This window comes from Chelonoidis abingdonii, chromosome 1 (genome assembly GCF_003597395.2).
Source record: "Chelonoidis abingdonii isolate Lonesome George chromosome 1, CheloAbing_2.0, whole genome shotgun sequence".
NCBI classification, from domain to species: domain Eukaryota; kingdom Metazoa; phylum Chordata; order Testudines; family Testudinidae; genus Chelonoidis; species Chelonoidis abingdonii.
The window spans coordinates 32471034-32495598 of NC_133769.1; the positions used below are offsets into that span (position 1 = coordinate 32471034).

General features: G+C 41.0%; 1 protein-coding gene and 1 long non-coding RNA gene across 3 annotated transcripts in view; both read right to left on the bottom strand.

Annotated features, from left to right (window-relative positions):
* The window catches only part of LOC142046736 (uncharacterized), a 471037-nt gene that overhangs the window by 413740 nt on the left and 32732 nt on the right, over positions 1-24565 (bottom strand). The window lies entirely within an intron of this gene.
* LOC116820936 (dol-P-Glc:Glc(2)Man(9)GlcNAc(2)-PP-Dol alpha-1,2-glucosyltransferase-like) lies at positions 8381-23770 on the bottom strand. Of its 2 annotated transcripts, XM_075064955.1 has the most exons (5): positions 23701-23770; positions 23493-23657; positions 20665-20862; positions 18412-18741; positions 8381-12263 (listed from the first exon to the last, which is right to left on the bottom strand). In XM_075064955.1, exons 2-5 carry the CDS (start codon positions 23655-23657, stop codon positions 12078-12080), a joined length of 879 nt encoding a protein of 292 aa, XP_074921056.1. In that variant the 5' UTR covers positions 23701-23770; the 3' UTR covers positions 8381-12077. The 2 variants fall into 2 exon arrangements, with proteins under 2 accessions (XP_074921056.1, XP_074921053.1); XM_075064952.1 differs by lacking the exons at positions 23493-23657; positions 23701-23770 and adding an exon at positions 23223-23245 and having other exon boundaries at positions 8381-18741.

Sequence of the window (24565 nt, forward strand, 5' to 3'; positions counted from 1 at the left end):
GTCCATATTTCACTGTTACAAACAGATACAGTTATAATGCGACATATACAACTGAAAAAAACCCTGACTAAGTTCTGAGCTCAGTTAGAATGGACAGTTGCAGAGCAACTGAACCCACGCTGTACAGTGACTGGAAGTAGGGCTCTGTACATCAGTGTGTGTTCGCATTGGTACATCTTGACGTAAATTAAATACACTATTTTATATAATAAATTCCCATAGTTTTCAAGATCTATTATGAAAATGCAATGAATAAAATTAATAGATAAAATCTACCATTAAACAATATCTCCCATGTACCCCCAGAGATGTCTCATGTACCCCTAGGGGTACACGTACCATAGTTTGGGAACCCCTGCTCCAGTGGTTCGGTCACTCACCTAAGAGGTAGCAGAACCCTATTCAAATCCCTTCTCATCAGGCAGAAGGGGGACTTGAAGTAGGAGTCGCCCACTTCCCAGCTAAGTACCTAACCACTGGGCTAAACATTGTAAGAGAGGGCCTTCTCTTCCCTGCCCCCACCCCAGCTGTTTTGCTTAGGTCTTGGCAGCTCTGAGTACATCTACCAAACAAGACCTCATGAGGGAGACAGGCAGTCCTCCATCTATTTCCCCCAGAGTTTGTGAAGCACTCTGGGGCTTTGGTGGGAGATAAACGGCTGGATGCCTACAGTGAAACAGCAGCACACATGCTCAGAGGAAGAAACTTAGGCACTGAGGGAACGTCTATTGCAAAACTTAGGTAGTGAATGAGTTCAGGCATCTAGGGTCTCATGACAGTCAAGTGAAATTTGGTACATTGCCATGGCACCTAAAAATGGGACAGAGTAAGCAGCTGTAGAGGTTGTGCCTGATTCAGATGAGGAAGCCAGGCGTGAGTCATGACTATCTAAGGACCATCTACATTGCAGCTGAAGGTAGAATTTCCAGCTCATGTAGATGTACCTATGGTATCTTTGATCAAGCTAGCATACTTAAAAATAGCAGCATAGCTGCACGCCACCTGACTACAATCCTACCTGATCCCCATGGTAGGAATTTTGATAGCTAACCCATGCCCCACAGGCATAGCTGCAGCCCCAGTGCTATTTTTAAGCATGCTAGTTGACTGAAGCTAACACAGGTATGTCTACTTGAGGCTTCTAGGGTTGACAACTTTGTAATATTTAAAGATGGACACTCCAGCAGGAGTGCTGCAACCTCCCCACCCCCGCCTCTTCCCCAAGGCCCACTCCCTATTTGCTCCTCTTCTCTTACTTCCTATGGCACTCGCTGCTCTTCCCCCATCCCCAGGTCAGGAGGGACTTACCTGCAGAGCTGTGGCTGGGAGCTGCAGCCACCCAATGCAGGTAGGAGGCAGCCTCGACCGAGTGAGGCTGGCGTGGGTGATGACCCAGTGTCTCCCCACCTCTCCCACCCAGAGTAACCAGACTTTTGATGTCTGGTCAGTAGATTTGACCGGACATGGTCAGGTCCCCTTGTTAACCAGACTTTCCAGTCAGAAACTGGGCACCTGGCAACCCTATCTTGAACTGAAAATTACATCTCTGGCTGCAGCATAGACAGACCCTACGAGCTAATTACATGGCTGCTTATAACACTTCTTGAGGGTGGAATCTCAGCCCAATCATCATGTATGACTGTATTGTGCAATGGATATGACAAAGGGGCTGTCAGCTCATCATAGGTGAAATGGGCCAGACAGCTGGGGAAGACTACTACAGCTATGAAAATCAAGAGAGCTTCCTATCTGAAAGCTTTGCTCCTACCAGCAAGGGGGCAGCCACGGAGGGTCAGATCTGCAAATATATTTAAGCACGCAGCTAAGCTTCTATCTGCATTTTAGATGCCTCAATACATTTAAAAATCTGACCCAAAAGGTATTTCCTTTGTCTGTCATCTCCCAAGCTAACAGATGAAAAGCTGCTAAGTACCCTTTTAATTTTCTGTATTTCTTTTGCACTTGTCAGTATTTTGTACATATTACTAGTATTATTTCAAAGATTCAGTGCTGTGACTTCTATTTCCATTACGGTGTGACCGTTATACACCCTGAATTAGACACGGCAAGTCCAAAATCTTTAATGTCCTTCTCCGTTGGTCAGTGGTGGGGAAGGGCTTTGTGCCTGCAATCTAAAAATGTGAAGGGTTATCTGAAAGGGGAATTATTGACAATGCTGTATATTATATTTTTAGAGTGCAAGTTTCTATTAATTTAGATTTGCATTATTAACATCATTAGTGAAAATAACATTGCAATGCTAATAGATCCATTTCATGAGAAACCATTACAAATGACAATTGACATTTTATCTGCTTGGACCCAGTGATTCCATATTTTGCACAGAACTAAAATTTACCAAGTTTCTACTGTTACTTGGGAAGTATTTTCTAGAAGAAAAAATAGTATGTATCAATGGATACATTACTGGAAATACATGGGCAGTTAAACATTTGAGAGAGAAACATGCAACCTCAAATACCATGAATATGACAAATCCATTAGGCTTTCAAGCGAGTTCCTGTGGGGATGCTGGAAAAGACAACTTAATTTGTACTTTCTTTTCCCCTGCTTTGGTGTGGATATTCAGGGCTTTAGAACAGAGGTGGGCAAACTACGGCCCGCTGGACCACCCTGCCCGGCCCCTGAACTCCCGGCTGGGGAGGCTAGCCCCTGGCCCCTCCCCAGCCTTCCCCCTTCACCGCAATCATGCCGCCACGCAGGCTTGTATAAGGGGTGGGGGGGGCCGAGGGCAGTCAGGGAGCAGTTGAATGGGGTGGAGGTTCTGGGGGTTGGTCAGGGGACGGGGAACAAGGGCGGTTGGTTAGACATGAGTTATCAGGGGGCCTGTCAAGGGTGGCGATGTGGATGGGGTCGGGACAGCCAGGGGACTGGGAGGGGTTGGATAGGGGGTGAGGTCCGAGGGGACGGTTAGGGATGGGGGGTCCCACGAGGGGGCAGTTAGAGGACAAGGAGCAGGGGAGTTGGAGGTTCTGAGGGCAGTCAGGGGGCAGGAAGTGGGACAGGGCAGGGGCCAGGCTGTTTGGAGAGGCACAGCCTTCCCTACCCAGCCCTCCATCCAGTTTTGCAAAACCAATGTGGCCCTCACACAAAAAAGTTTGCCCACCCCTGCTCTAGAAGATGGCTCATATTATAAATGCATATATGTTTTCAGAGTAACAAAATTTTAACCATGATTCCCACTGATTGTAGTGATCATTACATAACTTAAAACCTGAACAATGCTTTGAAATGTTTCTCCAACCTGTTAGACCATTGTTCTTCCCTGTTGCAGTTTATGGGCCTACTTCTAAGAAGTCCATCACTGACTTTAAAAGGAGCAGGATTAGATTCTTTAAATGCAATACAAGATCATTATGATGTATCTGTGAACATAGGGTGAAGCAAGGTTGGAGAAGGATATAAATAAAAGCCCCTTTGACATTTTAGGTTGGACCATTAGTATTATTTCAGTTAAATGTTTTGTCTTATGTATGTCTGCACTATGCATTAGGACAGTGCTAATGATTTTAAAATGCCCACACAGTAATACATTCTCTATACGTGCAGATACACTTCAGTTTTTCACTTTAAAAAAATTAAAATATGCACTTCTTTATATGAGAGCCACGATATCTAACTTGCAAGGAAAGTAGTGTTCTGTGAAACAGAGCTCAAAAAACTACTATCAAAGAGCATTCACCACTGGAAATCCATCATAGCAAAAGCTGTCCAAAATTTTTAAACCTATTTGCTGAAAGAAAAGCATTCACTACAAGAAGTTGCTTTCAGAGTTAGCTGCAGACTACAAGAGTTCATACATCAGGCTTTAAACATTTGTTTACTGCCAAGAAAATGTGGATGAATCAAGTTTGCTATAACATATGACTTGCATAGTAAATTGTTTGCAACTTCCATAATAAGTAACAGCTTTTTGAAAGTTTCTAATATCTTTGTGGTAAAGAGTAAAGATAAGACATGAATCAACTGCAAAGAAATCCAGCTCCAACTTTTATATTACTTAGTAAAAATGTTTTGACACCACGTGAGTAAATATAGATAACTTACAGAATTCATCAAAAGCAAAATTGAGTTTTGGACTTCCATAATATAGTATAGTGCAAGACCTGAAATGTATGTACATGACAAGTCAGAAGCAGAATGCAGGTCAGCATCACAGTTTCTAGAATGTATATGGTAAAGCTCCATATCAATATAGTCATTAACTGAATTAATCAACTATAAAAAGATAAAGTATCCCAGTTACATATACTGGTCATTTCAATACTTGTATACTAAGGTTTCTTTAATAATGTTAATGAGAATTTTTAATCAAATAATCCTTATATTCAGAAGGCAACTTTAAGTATAAAATTAAATTTTATAGTTGGGGGTGCTGGATGCTTCTGCAGAAACAGAAGGAACTCTGAAAATGTATAGCATTTGATGGTTAACAAAACAAAAACAAACACCCACACAGAAACAAGCATTTCAGTCACATAGATTTCCAGATTGTTCAGAGTTACACTGGAGGATTCCTCTCCTGCACAGGTCTTCTGAGACTTATAAAGGTAAAGTGGCTGATCGGTCTGTCAAAGAAGCACTTAAAAGTTAATGCACATAAAAAACTTAAGTGCTGAAGCACTTAGAGGCCAAGCCAATGAACATTAAGCCAACTGGCATCTATACTTTGTGATATAGTGAATTCATCGTTATTTGGAGTCTTCAGATTTGGTGCATGCTTGTCTAGAAGATATGCTATATCTCAGCCATAAGATATTAATGCTCAGTACATGTAACCCAGGCCTGCCTGGTGTGGTGCTCTGTCCCCCTCTAGGGGCATCTAGCCCAGCAAGAGATTAATGATTTGCTACAGTCTTGGCTAAGAGCCATGTGGCTATTAGCTCATGCATTTAACCCCAGGGCTCCCAGGTTTGATCCTGCCTGCGGAGGACCAGTGTCTATCAGCAATACACACTCAGTTACATAATGTGGAAATAATTCAAGTCAAGAAGGCCTAGTGTTATGCAGGAGATAAGACTCAATCTTAGCACCACTTTCTGGTATTTAAAAAAAAATTATAATCAACACAGAAAAATTGGAGCATTTAGCCTGAACACAAACCTAAAAGTTTCCCCTTGAGCCCAAGACCAAAAAAAAAAAAAAAATCCCCAAAACCCTTTATTTAGAGTCATGCAAAGTCTCTGGTTTCTCCTATTCATCAGGAAAGAGCAAAAGTACAAACATAATCAATTACAAAGAAACCCAAACAATAACATAGTTGAACATTTATAATACTTCCTAAAAATGTTTTCAGCTAATAGCCTATCGCTCCTTCTTGCTTCCAGAAAGGACAGTAGGAAAAACCTCCCTTTTCATCAGGAGTTAAACAGAGCCCACAACTGTTGGAAAAGAATTACAACTGTCTTCTTTCAACATAAGCATATAACTCCTTCTCACAGCAATCACAGAACTTCCTCTTCCTTTAATATGCTCCAGGCTGTCTTCCTGAGAGCCTAATGGGCCCCAGCTGTTGCAAAGCCCTACCTATTAATTCCTTTCTCCTCAATAAAACCTTGTCTGGAACTCTAAGGTTTCCTCACCCAGCCACCTTCCTGGGCTCCACCACAAACATGTATGCATCTGAATTTTCAAGTTTTAAAATGGCTCCATCCCTTAGACAGAGTTATTGAAAAAGTCTTGAGAAACATGTGGCAGTTTTAATGGATAAGTTAAAGCTTCTTACAAATATGAAAAGTTTATTCCACATATTTAAAATTTATAGCAAAACATTCTTATCCTGCGTATTATAAAACATTTCAGAGGGAAATGTCATTCCTGTGAAAAGTTAGAAAGGCGTGAAAACTATTTCCCAAAATAGAAGTCTGGCTGCAGCCTTAATTATGGAAAGACTGCATGATCTTATCACTTTTTCCCTGTCGTTCTTCCCCATCTACGTTTTTACAATTGGTGCATCTTGTCTGAAATTACATTGTAAGGCCCAGATCCACAAAGGGACTGTGGCATAGCAATACTGAGCATCACGGTGCCTAACTGGACCAACAATGGGATCCACAAAGTTTGGTGCCTAGGTGCCCCATACAATGAGTGGGGAAAGACAGGCATCTAAGAATGCCATTCACAAAAGCAGCATACTAGGTAAAAAGCCACCTAAGCTAATCAATGGGAGATGTCAAGGAGAGGGATGTGGCCCACTTCTCATGGAGTTAGGTGCCTAAATCCAGGATGCAGGGAGGTGCCTATCTCTGCTTACAATCCACAGCCAGGAATCCTCTCCTGGAGTCAAAGAGCTTAGGGGCCCAAGTCATTTACTGAGAAAATGAGTCAGGCAGCTGTCTCATGCCACACAAAACAGCCAGCAGAGGAGTGATGGTGCTGCTGCCAACCTATAACTCTTACCCCAGTGGTTAAAGCACTCGCCCATGATACAAAAGACCCAGATTCAATTCCCCCACTACCTGAGTAGGGATTTGAACAGGGGTCTCCCACACAGAGGTGATGGAACGGGGTGGAGGTTGGGGGAGGTCACATTCCCCCCCTCAATTTCTACCAGGGTTTGTTCCCAGCAACGAACCCTGCTGCATACCACCAGATTATTTAAATTGTGCCCCCCCACTAGCACCAAGACAAATTGGAGGATTGGGCCAAAAGAAATCTGATGAGGTTCAACAAGGACAAGTGTCGAGTCCTGCACTTCGGACAGAAGAATCTCATACACTGCTATAGGCTGGGGACCGACTAGCTGGCTGCTGTTCTGCAGAAAAGGACCTGGGGATTACAGTGGATGAAATGCTGGACCTGGGGATTACAGTGGACGAGAACAGTGTGGCCTTGTTGCCAAGAAGGCTAACAGCATATCGGGTTGCATTAGTAGGAGCATTGCCAGCTGATCGAGGGAAGTGATTATTCCCTTTATTCGACACTGGTGAGGCCATATCTGAAATATTGTGTCTAATTTTGGGCCCCCCACTACAGAAAGGATGTGGACAAATTGGAGAGTCCAGCGAAGGGCAAAGAAAATGATTAGGGGGCTGGGGCACATGACTTACGAGAGGCTGAGGGAAGAGAAGGGGGTAGGATTTGATAGCAGCCTTCAACTATCTGAAGGGGGGTTCCAAAGAGGATGGAGCTCAGCTGTTCTCACTAGTGGCAGATGATAAAACAAGGAGTAATGGTCTCAAGTTGCAGTTGGGGAGGTCTAGGTTGGATATTAGGAAAAACTATTTCACTAGAAGGATGGTGAAGCACTGGAATGGGTTACCTAGGGATAGGGTGACCAGATAGCAAGTGTGAAAAATCAGGTCGGGGGTGAGGGGTAATAGGAGCCTATATAAGAAAAAGACCCAAAAATCAGGACTGTCCCTATCAAATCAGGACCTCTAGTCACCTTACCTAGGGAGATGATGGAAACTCTATCCTTAGAGGTTTTCAAGGCCCAGCTTGACAAAGCCCTGGCTGGGATGATTTACTTGGGGTTCGTCCTGCTTTGAGCAGGGAGTTGGACTAGATGACCTCTGGAGGTCTCTTCCAACCCTAATCTTCTATGATCTCTGCTCTCCACCTTCAAATAAGTGCTCTAACCACTGAGATATGGGATACTCTGATGTGGGGCTCCCTCAGTCTCTCCTCATTAAGCTGTTCCACTGTGGATAAATAATGAAACAGTATTTGGAGCAAGTCTGGACTCTTGGTGTCCCATCTCCAAGGTGGGCACCCAAACCACCAGGCTAGAATGTCATTCTCTCTCTCTCTCTCTGGCCCAATAACTAATTCATACACAGTGGGAAAGCTTCAACAGGAGGGACGAGGAGAGCTCCCACATCAGAATATCCCATAGTTCAGTGGTTAGAACACAGAAAACCCCTGTTCAAAGACTTTCTTCCTTCTTTAGCAGAGGGGGAAATTGAACCTGTGTTTCCCAGTGATTTACAGCACTGAGGAAAAAAGTTGTAAGGTGGGACAAGTGATGGGCTCCCCAAGGGTGCCACTTGAAACTGGGGTACCACTGAGCCCAGCTGTTCCACCAGCCTGCGCTCCCTTCACACTATATTGCTGAGGCAAGCCAGCCAAGGCCTTAGGCTTCAGACTGCACTTTACCAGCACACATACAGGTAGGGACACGCCCAGCTGCAGTTTAACACAGACACTGAGATCAGCTCTGCATGGGAAAGCTTAGCTAAGGAATTGACCAGCACTCAAGTGCACACCCCCTCTATAGTGTAAACCCAAGATTGTGTCATCATGTGCTGCACAGAGAACTACACAGCATAAACTCATTGAAATATGCCCCCTCCCTCAATGTGAAGGAAGATATACATAGCCTTTTGCCCTCCTCCCAGTTATGAATTCCACAAACTGGTTTTAAATTAAAAAAACAAGTTTTATTAACTGCAAAAGATAGATTTTAAGTGATTATAAAGGTTAGCAAACAGATCAAAGCAGATCACCTTAGGAAATAAACAAAACTGCAAACTGAGTGTAAGATACTAGAGAAACCAGTATAAGTAGCAAATTCTCACCCTAAATGTTGTTTTAGGCAGCTTAAAACTTCAGATATTTCATTCACAGGCTAGACACCCTTCCAGCCTGGGCTCAGTCCTTCTCTCTCCCACTCCCCCTTTTTTGTTTCCTAGATGTTAACAGCAGTCATCCTTGGTGGGGATCCAGTGAAGAACAAACCTCAATTATGGCACTTAAATAGTGCCTTAAATAGGTTTTACATATGGCAGGGATCCTTTGTCTTCCAATGTGATTCCTACCCCAGGTCAGTGGAAAAGCACTGATTTTATCATGGAGTCCAATATCAGGTGATGTGATCACATGACCCTGCAGCTGCAACTCAAAGTCTGTTTGTAGTGTCCAGATGAAGGTGGGAGATTAGCATCTTCAAAGACCTATTGTTTTTCCTAATGGCCCTTTCCAGCCCACAATCTACACTGATTGCATTCTGTCTAGTGGGCTTTCCCCAGGTGTAAACACATTTGTAATAGGTGTATAGACAATATTCCTAACATCAGATACAAAAATGATACATGAATACAAATATAATAATCATAATCAGTAAATCATAAGCATAACATTTCCAATGATATCTCACAACCCATCTTACATAAAATACATCTTAGATATGCTATAATCATGTAACAATATTTCTATGAAGAATATGGGACATAATATCACATGACACCTTTACCTCTGAGCACCTTCCACTCTGGAAGGCATGCCCATTAGATCACACATGAGTCAGGCAGAGGAACTTTTAATATTTCCATTGTTTGTGGACTGCACTGGGACTTAAGCATGAGAAAGGCATCTGGACACCTAGCATGAGGCAGCAGTGCACATGCTCAGAGGCAGCAACTTAGACATTTGAGGAAATTTATTAAGAAAACTTAGTCGCCAAGTGACTTTAGGCACCTACAGGGTCAGGCAACAGCTGAACAGAGGGCTTGTGGATTACAGTAGTGCTTAAATCTGGTACTTAGGTGCCTAAATTCCTTGGTGGATCCGGGCCTTAGTTCTTTGGGAAAGGGACTTTGTCTTCCTCTGTGTTACTTTAGCAGGTACCATATGTGCCCACATCCTGATCAGTGCTTTTGGGCACTGTTATAATAAACACCACTGAAATGTAGAACCTCTGGGGTGAAATGTGTCAGCTATTTAACTGTAAGTAACTGCTTACAGCAGGAAGCGGAAAAGAGCCAACAAACTGCAAGTGTAATTTATAAAGCCTAATTACCCAAGTTGCAATTAGCCTAAGACAGGGGTTAATGTTCTTACTCCTACAAAAAGCATGCTCCATAACACAATGTCATAGCACTTCTTCAGTTCAGAGAACAGAGTGCCAGCTCTAAATCAATAACATCCCTTACTGGTGCTCTCTTGAAGCCTCATCTAAATACTAATTCGACCAGTCACTGCTCAGTCTTAGATATCTGAAGAGATCCCCATAGAATTGACATGACTTATGTATTCTAAATCAAGCTGGGTTTTAAGCAATATCCTGCTATCCACAAAGGCTGTAATTTTAATCATCAAAAATATTCTATTTACACTGGGTAAATGACAAGCTTTTCTATGGCAATTGTAGTGGGGGCCCCTCACCCCTGGAGCACCCCTCCAGCAGCTCAGTACAGGGCTGCCATTGCACCACTACCTCAGTTTCCCAGGCATTTTTAATTAGTCCCATGAAGCTTGTACATTGAACAGCACCCTTCAAGTGTCTAGTTTATTCAACCCCAAAAGCAGATCATGACAAATATAACCCCCCCCCAGCTTCTCTGGCACCTGCTAGACTGTCTTCAAAACTGTGCTTATAGCTTCCCACAGCTCTCTTCTACAGAGCGGGAGCTGTGGTTCATGCCAGCTGCAAGGCTTAAGCCAACTTCTCCTCCAGCTGGGCCCACTTACAAATCAGTCCTTCCTTCTCAGGCTAGAAGGGCTGAACAGATAGACCTTTCCCTGCAGCTATCTTCTCCCTGCTAATTCAGGGGCCCTGCAGAAGCCTTATTTCTCCCTGCAGCATCTAGTCACCTGCCCTTCTGCGTGGGAGGAGACAGCATTATGCTGGCTCCTGCTCCCAGGTCATTTCTTATTGCCTGGGTGAGAGGGGATCCCTACCTCACCTTCTCTGCAAGGCTCCAGGTCCTTAAAGATACACTAATGGGATTCCTTTTAACTGCTATTTTTTCCCCAGGACCCTTTTCCTCTCTGTTCTATCTTCTCAGTCCTTATGTGTAAGACCACCCCCAAACTCTTAAAGGCCATGCACGTGATATGGAGGACTGACTGGTAGCTGGAATGCCTTTAAGGGGCAGACTACCCCATCACAACAATATATTCTGGAGACCTAATAGGGACAAACAGAATTCACATCTTATTAAAACAGATACGAAGGTAGCTAAGAGTGATTACATCACTGAAAAGATGTACAACAATATTTTCAACGAATTCAGTGCAATCTGAATCACACATACAGTGCACACAATGCCAAAAATTGGTAAAATATACAAAGAACCATTTATTTATTCAAAAAAACAGGAAAACAATACGCTCATGGCTAGGCATCTTTGAAAGGGAGCTTATACATATATATACACACACATATAAAAATAGACTTGGAATTTGTATTTATTTATTACTTTATAAAACACCTACATTAGTCTTTGGATGATGAACACTATGAAAAAATATATAACAAAAACATGGCAGTCACAAGTCCAATTACCATACTACTTTCCTTGAAAGCAAAGAGGCAGATTATTAAAACAACTATAGTTAAATACAAGAAAAATAATATGATGAACTATTACAAAACAAACATTCAGAGAGGTCAGTCACACAAGTGAGCAGACCTGTTCCAGGAGTACTTCCCATTCCAAAGGGAAAGTTCCAGATGCTCTCAACCACAAATAGATTGACAAATTCCCCCATGTGGTTATATAGATGACCCAATCATTGTGCACTACCAATAGGAGAAAGTATCCCAAAAACTAGCATGAATCACTCTCTCCACTTCTGCTCCTAGTAGCAACTCTCATTCCGTCTGTAACAAGATTACAATAATGGTTTCCTTCTAAAAAATCTCATTCTTTCCTTTAGCTCCTGCAAGGGGCATCTCAAACTCTCACTGAAGACAAAGGAAGTTCCAAGAGTTCAGCACATTGCAGGATTGAGAACAAAGTCCTTAGAGATGAAAAGTGAAGGCCCATAGGCATTTTATCTAGATACAAATGTCAATATGCCTGGACTAGGAAAGCATTCATGCCTTATAAACAAACATTTTCTTGCTAGAAAGGGTGAGCAGAGCCAATCTGGTTATGCTGGCTTAGCTCTAAACCACTCTTACTAAGGATATTTTGTAAGCAAATATTGTACAATTCACTGAAATGCACATAAGAGGCAGACACTAACGCAAAATATATATATTAGTGAGCCAAAATTTTTTTAAAAAATTAAGATTTTAATACAGCACAAGAGTTAGAGATATGCAGGCAAATATTCTTAAAAACTCCCTGGCTCTACATATTTCAAGTACACCAAAAATTAAGTGACATTTAACACATAATAAGTCTACCATATGGCTCAAAGCCCTTTGAGTATACATTTTTCAAATGCGCATAGTCCAACCAAAAAAGAGACACCACCTGTTCCAGTCTTACACACACAATTACTTTGTTTTCTTTTCTCAGTGTGTCTGTTTGCTGTATTTGTATCTCAGGTATGGAAGAATGGCTCTCTGCCTAAAATATAGATGGGGGAAACAGTTAATCTAAGAAATCAGTTAGGAAATTAAACAGGTTTCCTACTAAAAAGCTATTTTGACATTACACACCATAAAATTCTATGTAAAATAAGGACTTAATTTCAACAGTGAGCTTTCAGGCTTAATTTCTGTTTTTTCTAATATCAAGTATGAAAAGAGATCAAGGATTTCACAGACACAAAATACCAAATCTTGCTAGAATTAAAACAAATATTTTTTAAATAATAAGCAAAAATACATGGGTTTTAAAATCTTAACCAAAAAGTTAACAAATTAAGAACACAAACACTGTAGTTATACAAGTTATTGAAAAAGTTACATCAGGATATGTGCCAAAGCACTTTAAATGTTTTAACTCTCAAACACAAACTAAGGTAGGAAACATGACACTATAATTCAAAATGTTATTAAAATAAATATCTGGTCATTTGAAAAAGATGGTTCAAGACTGCCACCTTGTGAGGATTTTTAAAAGTGTGTACCACAAAACAAAATTAACCGTATCTCCTCAAAGATTTCTGAGAATAATTCTGAACAGAAATTATGTACATGGTATGAGCTATTTCCTATCAGAAGTTATTAGTATAATCCCCAATAAAGAAAATTTTACAAATGCACCTATCTATAGTAGATTTTGCATCCAAAATTAACCAATGTTATGGATTGTTGAAGGATTAAAGAGAAATGAGGCAAGTCAAGTAACACTTCTAAGCAAAAGAAAATAGAATTACTCCTACAGGACTAGTCACACACTGCTGTCCAAAAGACTCCTGTAAATCTTCTGAAACAACAATCTCATTTTCTGATTAAGAACTGTAGGCAAAGCCATCCTATAGCTCAGCTTCTATTTGCTGATCACCACAATTATTTTTATGTATAATATGTGCTATATTTTCCCACATTATAACAAATCAAACACATTACTGTAGCTAAACCAATTGTACCTGTTCTTCTCTTGACTTTAAACTACATACATTGTGGAGCTCAAAGGATCCACATGGTTTTTTCCCTCATGTATAATTCAGCAGAAGTAACCTCAAAGGTTCAAAACTGAGTCTTTTCTCTATATATTTCTCTGTTATCTGAGATGCAAGTTATTTTGATTTTCCTAATATTGACTGTGGAAGATCACCCTTCACTTTCCTAGTTATTCAAAAAAAAAAATCAATCCATCTAGAACTACTGCTTTTGGATGCTGTTAAAACACCAGGTTAGCTGCCACCCTGGACAAAATAACCTGCTTCAACAAATTAGCAAGATGAAATTATTTTTTAACTGGATGCCTCAATAGAAACATTTACAGGAATTTATTTTTATAATGCTTCAGTAAATCATTTCACCTACAAGACATTTTGGGGCTGAGGATGTGCCCCTCTGTTTTAAAAATTACAGGCTGGCATTATCTCCCACAGTAAATTTCAAAAACTGAAATATTTTAGAGGCAAAAGACAAAGATTAGAATTTTTCAAAACAGAAACTATTTTTTTCCAGGATTATTAAGATCACGGAACCTTGGTCCACTAAAAATAGATTAAAACAATGTCATTTTTAATGGTAGTTGCAGAATTTCAAATGTGATTTCAGTAAGTCTTGAAACCTTTCCTTATAACTGATAGCATTGTGACTAAGACCATCTCTATTTCTGAAAAATACAGTATTGCTAAAATAATATTACATTTGTTTTCTAAATTTGCTGTTCAGGAAGAAATTGAATTAAATCCAATAAAGAGCCTTTAGCTCATCAGCAAAAGTGATGTATATGTATACATATGTATACAAAGTAGATGTATTTTGAAAGCGTTAATGTCTCTCTCTCATTTTCTGTGTTTTAGTAACTTACTAATGCATGAATACCAAAACTCCTCTGGGAACATTATTTGAAAGAACAGTGAGCTGTTAAGAATGCCAAATGTCTTTTTTTTTTTTAAATGAAAAAGTAAGTATTTCAATTATATCCTGTTTCTAAATTAGTGAGATACACAAGTACAGTCATTCTGGGTCAGACCAATGGTCCATCTAGCTAGTATCCTGTCTTCCGATAGCGGCCAGTGTCAGACGGTTCAGAGCAGTGGTCCCCAACCTTTTCACCTGGCGGACGCCAGACGAAGGACCGTGGGGCGGTCGAGCATCCGCCTAAATGCCGCCGAATTTCGGTGGCATTTCGGCAGATGTTTGATGACCGGCCAGGACATGGGTGCATTTAGATGCTCCTGCAGGCACCATGCCACCCGCAGGCACCGCGTTGGGGACCCCTGGTTCAGAGGGATGAACAGAACAAGTAATCATCAAGTCATCCATCCTGTTGCCCATTTCCAGCATCTGGCAAACAGAGGCTAGGAAGACTTCAGAGCATCAAGAACAGGAAGTAGCACCCTATAGTATTCATTCAAAATGCAATTAACGCATTTCACTGGGGAAGAAAATTCATGGTGTTAAAATGTTGAGGCATTTCAGTTTGTAAACTTCACCCTTTTTATTTTAAATAGTTCCTAAGGCCTATGTATAAGTCATTCATGAACTGCTTGATTACTAGTATCCTGTACTAAAAAGCTCATCAGAAAATGCACGGTGCTCAGAGTTCAGGGGGCTTCTACATTGGGTTCCCTTCTCTTTACAGGACCAGAAGAATATGACTGCATCACAATTTTTCTATATTTAAATTCACTCTTTTCTTTATAGCTGAAACACAACTGAGATCTCTCAATTAACGATAAGCAAAAAGAGAGCACAAAAGCTATCAATCCTTATGTTTATCTGAAAGGCATTCAGATATCACAATACCAAGAGAGCTACACAGAAAATAAGTGTACATGGACTATTTAAATTCAGACCCACTCTCCTTTAATCTAGTCAAGGAAAAGCCAGCTCTCCCATAACCCACACATTCATGCAAGCTCAATCAGGAAGAGGTTAGAATTCTAGCCAAAAAACTACTTGAACCCTCTTGGTTAGCCCTTCCATTCCCCCACCAAAACTAGGGAGTGTGTGTTTAAAGTTGTATTTAAAGCTTACACACACACCTTTTACATAATACCATTAATTACTGTTTTAATTAAACAAGCAGAATGATGGGAGCCATGAATTATCTCTCTCCCATAAACTGTCAAACTGAAATCATAAATTAAGACAGTGGTATAGGCTAGACTTGGAGACGCTTGAAATGCAACCCAGCTCATGCTTCTGCTATCTCTTTCCCAGTTGGCTCTGTCAGGTGGAAGTATCTGAGTGGGCTTCCCTATTCAAATGCTACATACAGATTAACAATAAATTACTGTTATTGGAGGCAGGGCAAGAAAGAAAGCAGGAAGCAGGGGAGTGCTTTAAATACAATACTCAAAGAAATTACTCATTGAAGGGTGGCTGTAAGCCTTTCTCAAGAGAAGTGGGGTTGCAAAGACAGTGGTGGGCGAGTATGGATGGGATGGGATGGGATTCTGAGCCAGAGTGCAATGTTAGGCATGCTGCATAGCTGAGAAATGACAGCTGTGGGTCAGTAACTATACTGCTCTGACCTTCTGAGAAACAATTCCATTTCAGAATAACTGGAATGGCAGTCGCATAGGTTTTATAGGCTGAATTTGCTGTGAGTACAAGACCTTACTGCAATATTTCAGTCCCAGAACAAAGAGCAGCTTTGGAGATATTTCACTCTAGGGCATTTTATTCATAAAGCTGCTTTATAAGCTATTAGAAATGTCCAAAGAATACTTGCAAGTCTAATTAAAGTAGTTTACTGAGGGGGAAAGACACAGCATTTCTTTGATTCTGAAAATACACAAAGGTGCTTTTTTAAAAACAAAAATTTCCAGATACAGTACACCTTTCTATATATATGAAAAACATGTAAAAGTACAATTAAATAATGCCATTGGTACTTTTTAAAGATTATATGTCAGATCTTCGAAACAATCAGTTCTACTTGGGAGAACACTTACATCCCACTTAAGTGCAAACTTGTTAAGCACATAACCTCAGGACATAGAAAGCCTATTATTTTAAAGAGTGTTCATTATACTAAGCTCCACAGTGTAATGATGTGTTTTAGAAACTGCTCCCTGTTGAACACGTCATGTTATCAAATGCAATTTATCTTTTGTCGTACAATTACATTTATTTCTCAAAAAGAAGGTTCATGCATTATGAGTTTATAAATACACCTCTACCTCTACAATATAACACTGTCCTCAGGAGCCAAAACGTCTTACTGTGTTATAGGTGAAACTGCATTATATCGAACTTGCTTTGATCCACCTCAGCACGCAGCTCCGCCCTCTTGGAGCGCTGCTTTACCACTTTGTATCCGAATTCATGTTATATTGGGTCACGTTATATCGGGGTACAGGTGTATTGATCTGAGGTAAAATGTTCAAAACACCTACGTGACTTAGGAGCCTAGGTCACATTTTCAAAAGTGACTTAGGCACTTAGCAGCCTAAATCTCACTGAAAGTCATTGGGAAGTAGGAACTTTGAAAATTTTACCCCTGAAGAATCTGGGGTGAAATCCTAGCTCCCCTGGATTTAACCCCTGGTCTCTAACAGATATGGATGGAAATGACCTTCGCTGCAGATTTTTACTGTTTAAGAAATCCGGTCATAACTGTTAGATAAATATTTAACTGCTGAAATACTTTGGAAAAAAACCTACAACCTAAAATCAGAATGCTTACCAATTAACTTGCAATTTTTTTTTTTTAAGTTTTATTTGTGCTGGTCTCCAACCAAGAATTTAACATTTACTCCAACATTTCCAAGTATCGGTTATTTTTTTCCTTGGTGTCTAATAGCAGATAATTTTTTTTTTCTCAGAGCCCACACTAGAGGAAACACAGTTTTATAAGTATTTACCATAGAACAACATTATTATTATGAATTATGACTGTAAACATCTCCCTCATTTCACATTAACTGTAGAATGTTCGGAAACACTTCTGAATTTTCCCTGATGCCATATTTATTAAATCCAGGACCCTAAAGCCTTATAAATTTGGTGTAATACCCTATCATGTAGACAGAGTAAATCAGATCTCATATTAATTTCCAAAAATATAAACATCCAACTCACTTCAGTCCCTACACCAAGGATCAATAACCTTTGGCACGCAGCCAGCACATCCCTCAGCCCATGCCACTTCCCGCAGCCCCCATTAGCCTGGAACGGTGAACCTTGGCCAGTGGGAGCTGCAATCGGACGAACCTGTGGACGCTGCCAGTAAACAAGTTGTCCCGGTCCACCAGCGGATTTCCCTGATGGGCCACATGCCAAAGGTTGCTGATCCCTGCCCTACACCATCCACAGAAAAGTTACACATAGTAATACACTCTACTTAATTTCAGGGCCTGTAGTCACTTATTCGTTGCAGAAAAGGCACAGAATTGAGTCTTCTGAGGAGTACAAAATCACCACATAAACCTCTGGATTTCTTCACTATTTGGCCACTGAAATGTTTTGTTAAGAAACAGATGAAAGGTTATTGCATTCACAACAATATATAAAGTCAGCTCAAGAAGAAGCTTGGAAAGAGGTGGAACTGGAATATTGAGCCTATATATTAAAAATGGCAAAATGAAGTAACGAAATTCCAGCAGCTTTTGAGGAACTGTGACAGCAAACACACATACAAAATATATTAAATTCCAGAAAATAGATTTTGATTTCAGAGAGTCGGCCAAACTCCAGCCAGCAAATATATAGGCTGGAACAAATATGTATTTCAAAAGGTTATGTCTTTGGAAGACTTTTCTCCATACATAAAACGTGTAATGTCTGTTATCTCCAATCAAGTATTTATGAACATATGTAAATTTCCAGACCAGGAATAAAGAGATGGCAATGAGTATGCTATATTGAATCAAGTGCTTCCGTACTGATCGAAGGAAATTTCCAATTTTATTAGGTGTCATTAGATGAGGAAAGGAAAAAAAGAGAGTAAAGGAAAAAAAGTAGAACAGCTGAGGGATGTGGAAACAGGCTTCATGACTACTCCTGTCACCAACAACTATTCCACCATTGATTACCACAAAAGCAAAGAACACAATTACTAAGAGGATGTACGGCCAGGTCAAAACAATAAGAGTTACTAGGTTTGTAAATGACATGATGTACTCAGTAAGAAATTGTAATACTTTGATTAATTCTGAAAATGAGCCCTTCATAGCTGAAATCCTTTCTTCTTTTTTCTTCTGTAATTCTGTCTTCCAGGCTTCACTTAGCTTTTGTGCAACAACACTTCCCCCACAGAAAATAGTCCATATAATATTTGTTTGACGAAACATAAAGCCACAAAACCCAAGTAGGGCTGAAGTTTTATGGTTACCATAAAGGCACATTAAATATGCAAACAGAGTAAAAAACACTGATCCTGTGTCTGTATAATAAAGGAATGTAAAAAAATAGAGGGTAGGAAACATTGCAAGGGTTAACGTAGATAAGATTCTCTGGAAACCGGACACAGTCTAGAGAGAGAGGGAGAAAAAAAACTATCAGTAGTATTACTTCCATTAAAGAACAAAAATCACTATTATTTAAAGGGTACCATTCTTTAGAATCCTCAGTATCATAAAGCAGCATATCTTCTGAGTTGAATCAGTTTTTACGATATCAGTATGCACACTGCATTCAGTTCATTGTCAACTTTCTGCTACACTAATATGGAACATAAGAAAATAAAGCATAGAGAAATATGAGAATGTAGAATATTAGAGCACTGCTGGTGATTTAAAAGTAAACTCTGAAGAAAATAGGAAAAGTACATTAATTTCAATTCTATCTCAGGCGTTTATATAGTGTCTGTCATGGCATATCTAAGGCCCCTATCCTGCAACTATCTTACTCCAGTTTCCTCTGACATTCAGAATGCACCATTCTCTGACAGCACAGTTACCATAACTTCTGCTGAACTTGGCCATAGAGAGTCATTTAAGCCTATTTAATCTGTGGTGTGGTTTCTACAGTTCCTTTTCATTATTATTTTATAAACTAGTAAATAAACTTTGAAGAAAAAAAAGTCCAGTTGAAAATACTAAAACAAACACTTTCACTTATACACCAGTTACTTTATATTTATATTTCCATCTACAAATATAAAATAAAAGCTATTCCAAAAGAATGAATTATTTATTAAATTAGACCTTGACCTTGTAAAGATATATGCATGTTTTTTTTAAAAGATGACTTTATCCTGGACTGAGAATATCTACATGGAGAGATGATTTCTGAGGATAAAGGGATCTTTAATATAGCCAACAAAGGCATAAACTGATTTCAAAGCTGGAAGCTGAAGCTAGGCAAATTCAGACTAGAACTAAGGTGCAAGTTTTTAATTAGGGTAATTAACTACTCGCACAATTTACCTAGGAATGTCACTTGAAATTTTTATAGATATTGTTCCAGACAGTAAGTTCTAGCTCTGAAACACTCAGACCTCTGTGGTTCAGGAGTCAAATTAGTGATTAACATTACCCAAAAGAGCCACAGTAGCACAAATTAATTGTTTCATTTGCTATAGTATTATATATTCATATTTAAATAGTATGACAGGGGAAATAGTGTGTGTGTGTGTGTGTATATATATATATATATATATATATATAAAATTATTCTCACAGCAAAATGACTAAGTATTATTATTTTATCAACTGCAATTGGTTAACAACATACACCTCTACCCCGATATAACGCTGTCCTCAGGAGCCAAAAAATCTTACTGAATTATAGGTGAAACCGAGTTATATCAAACTTGCTTTGATCCACTGGAGTACGCAGCTCCCCCAGAGCACTGCTTTACCGCATTATATCCAAATTCATGTTATATTGGGCAGCATTATATACGTGTAGAGGTGTACTAAAAGCATCGTGATTGGTTAATAATTAAATCACACAGTGTTTTAATATTATGTGCTGCAAAGAGTCAGAGAAGACACATTAAAAAGACACTTGTGGCTCACAAGCCTCAATCTGAGAATCACCAGTCTAGCTCAACCCCAAATTATAGGCTTGATAAAGGAATTACTCGGTGAAGTTCTAAGGCCTGTGTAATGCAGGTCAGACTAGATTATCATAATGGTCCCTTTCAGACCATAAAATCTATTAATATTAACTTTATAAATACAGTAGTCCCATTAACTTGAATAGGACTATTCAAATATGTAAAGTTGAACACAAGTGTAAATCTTTACAGGATCAAGCCCTAAGGGAGGGGAAAAAACCTGTTTTTAGAGAAAAAGAAAGGAGCCAGTAAAATAATCTAAATGATATAAATATTTGTTGCACAAAACTGAAGAGATCTGAAACTTCTCATACAGTAAGGGAATAGCTTAACGTCTCATCAAAAAACTATATGTATTACTGCATGTAATTCTAATGGATTTGGAGTGTACCTTGTTTTTATGATGTATCTTGCACAAAAGCAAATACAGTAAGTAGAAGTTCCCAACACTGAAAAGGAGGTTAATAAATCGGAGCATTCCTGTAGAGCACACTACACTTCGAGACCATCCAAAGAGCCAAACTGCAGGTTTCACTATCCCAACAGACATCAAGTATAAGCCAGGCAGTGTAGTGATCATGGGGTTCCACTTAAAAAACAAAACAAAAAACAGTGGATTAAAGGATTGGGAAAACACAAAGATGCATCACAGAAACAATTAAAAACAATAATAAGTTGATAAGCAGTTCTATCTTACACTCCAACTCATTAATTTTCCATTAAGTTATTGGTCATCTTTATAGTCAATATTAGCCAGATCAGTAAACAAAAACAGTCTCACTCTACTTTCAATCACAAAAAAAGTTTTAATTTTTTTTTAGGATTTGATGGATTTTGGTTTATAAAAAAACAATCATTTTTGTCTGGAAGACCTAAAGACAACATGAAAAGGAAAAGAAATTGCATAGGTGACCTTTTTTTTTTTTGCTTCTTTATGCTATATACAAATGTTTCCCTCTCCACTCCCATCCATAAAAAAGATTATTTTTTCTACCTTTTTTTTTTTTTAACTAAACATTTAGGTTTCCCTACCCTAATAGTTTTCCTTAAAACTATTAGGAAAACCAACTAACAAACCAGAGGACTCTGTCATCAAGTGCACCAAGCAAGTGAAACTTGACTGCAAGTAGAAACCAGACATCTATTCAGACTGTTTAAAATCTTAGTTTTTGTTAATACCTAACAGACAACTAGAAGAAAAGAGATAGATAAGTGGTAGATGCCTAGTTGCTTTGGAGATTGACTGGACATATTTTCTAAATGGAATAACCCTGCAATCCTGGCAGAAGGTGGACTAAATGTTTTTGATTTTGTTTTCTTTTTTCCCCATTCCCTCCACCTTTGTCCTTTATTTCTCTTCGTCAATGTCGTCTAGGGTAGATTTTTTTAGTTTTTACTTTCTTTTTTTCCTACTCCTCTGTAATCTCTGAGAACAATTCCCATCTATTTCCCCAGTTTATCCAAACTCAGGCATTCTTGGTATTGCTGATATAGCTTAAGTAAAAATAAGAAGCATGCACAAATCCTTAATTTAAAAAAGAATTCCAAGCCTTCTTTATATATCATAAACAAAAAAGGGCCCAAGCAATATTTTCCTTCTCCATGGTCACCCTTAAATGAAACATAAGTACTGTGCATGCATTCCTAAAACTATGGTTATTAACAAACACTTATTATCTGAGAAATTATTACTATCATTATATCACATTTTTCTGTCGACAGCTAAGGCCTGACAATTGCACCCCCTCAGAAATAACTTGTGCAGTCCACCAACCGGCAAGAATTGTTAAAAGCTCATCTCCACTTATCGCATCATTTGAGTGCCAAAGCAGTTTAATATACTCCAGCAGATAGGAGGCATATAGTCTAGAAAAAGGTTATGTCTACACTGAACATTTCTTTCTGTGGCATATAGAATGGACAGGTAGCCCCCCTAGAATGGGTATATATAGCAGCACAGACCGTAAGACACAGCTTAGACAAGTACAGACACACCTGAACGGTGTTAGTAAGTACCCGAGCACATATCCTGCATGGCTCTCTACTTGCCCAACCCATGCATCACTGCTGCTGGAGCCTCTCCTGCCCACAGGAGAAGACTCTCACAGCAGGGAAAGGTTCTCGCAGGGGGGAGGCAGCAAGGAAAGAACCCGGCAGCTCCATGCTGTTGGAGTCTTTCCCTGCCGCAGGAAGAGATTTCAGGAGCAGGGAAAGGCTCCTCCAGCTCCCCATTGCTAGCATCTTTCCCTGCAGCTAGGAAGGACTCTAGCAGGGAGGAGGCAGCAGGGAAAGCCTACTTTTCCTATTGCATCTCCCCCACCAGAGTCTTTCCTCATCACAGTGAACAGCTGCAGCAGTGGCAAGCTGCTGAAGCCTTTTACTGCCAATGCCACCAGAGCCTTTTACTGATATGCATAGCTATATACCCACACTGTGGGTGAAGCCTGCTTTCCACTGTGCCCTGTAGCTAAATACACCCTACACCCCCTGCCTGTGGTGCTTAGTGTGGAGGCATAGCCAACGACAGCTCCACTGCACCCATCCAAAAAGACCAGTGACTGATACCAAAAAACTAAGAGGTATCCAGGGGTGCTGAAAGCCCTTGCATCAAACTGTAATGTAAACCCTGTATATGATGGAAACCCCTGCAAGCAAGGGAGTGCTGCAGCATCCCCAGCACCTATGGAGGTACCATACTGCATTATACCACGCCAGGATGGCAACAGAGAAACTACAGGAGGATAGTGCTCTGAGTATTGTCATTCCCTTCACTTGAGTGTAACTGGGGAGGGTTAGGAGATAAGGAACGGGGCACCCTCAGAGCCTGCCTGGAGCTCGGGCGTCCAGGTCTTGCAACCGGGCACCCGTGACAGCCCCAACTCCCAGGCCTGTCTGAGCGCTAAGCCCACAGCCGGCACCATGGCGGGGCGGGGCTGCGTTGCCACAGACGTTCGTGGAACTGGAAACACTCGCGTTTGGGCGGCGTTGGCCCGCAGACAAACCGATCGCACCGCACGCTGCGTGGGGAAGGCACGACGGCGCCCCGTGCCCCTGCTGGGAGAGCTGGGGCCCGCTTCGCCCTGGGTAGGGGTGACACAAAGCCGGAGCTGGCCCGGGGCTCAGCAGCGGCCCCGGCGGGGGCGGATGTGGCGGTGCTGGGGGAAGAGGGCCCGTGCGGGCCNGGGGCGGGGCCGGGCCGCCGGGGAGCCCCGTACGCACCTGCTGGAAGAGGCCCTCGCAGTAGGCCTGGGCCTGCGGGACGTGGAAGGCCTCGTCCATGTAGGGCGCGCGCTGCTCGCGGTTCAGCGCCGAAAAGAGCAGGCACGAGAGCAGGAAGGCGCCGCTGATGGCGGCGGAGAAGCCATAGGCCTCGGAGCGCTCCATGGCGCGCGCTGGCCGGAACGGAGCGTGCCGAGCCGGAGCTCGGGGCGGGGGGCGAGCCTGGGTTTCCGGGGAAGGGAGGGATTGCCCGCAGCACGCGGAGGAGGAAGCGGGTCGGTCAGACGCGCGGGAAAGGAGCTGCTGAGCCGGCTGCGGAGAGCGATGGGACAGGTGCCCACGCGGGCTGCCTGCTGAAGCTCCTGCTCTGCACAGCCCCTTCGGGAGCACCCCGGGTGGCTGATGCCTCAGGCAGGTGCCTGCTGGAGGGGGCTGGGTCCTGTGCAGGACTGAGTGTCCCTCCGTGTCCCATGATGGGAGGCGCTCGGGGTGAACTGTGACAGCAGTGTAGGACATAAAGGTTTTCTCTTTGTTCCTGCCAGAGCAGTGCAGAGCCAGCGCGGCTCAGAGACGCCTTCCACCTCCGGCGGCCTGGAGCTGGTGATAGTTGGAGCTAATATTGTGTAAACTTTTTTCTGTTTTTTGGGGGGTAAGAAAAAATTAAATTTCTAAAGTTAATTTTTAACTTTTTTTTGTCAGAGTAAAAATAACAAATGGAACATTTTACAAATCTTTTTACAATGTATTAACTTTTGCATAATGATCGTATTTACTTATTTTATTAAAGGAGAGAGAAAAGGAGGAAAGAAATCATGTGTAAAACTGAATCAGACCATAGTCACCAAAGGCTTCTCTTACAAGGTCCCAGAGTGCCTTCAACTCCCATTTAGGAGAAGAGCACGGTAGCACCTTGTTAAGATCTTAGAGGACTGGGACCTTCTAGTGGACAAGTGACTGGTCATGTACTGCTGCCTGGGCTTCCTTCTTGTTTCTATCTGCAAAACTTTCATCTCCCAACTTTCTTAATATTATTTTTTTTCCATATCAACTACTGAGATGTCATCTGATTGTGA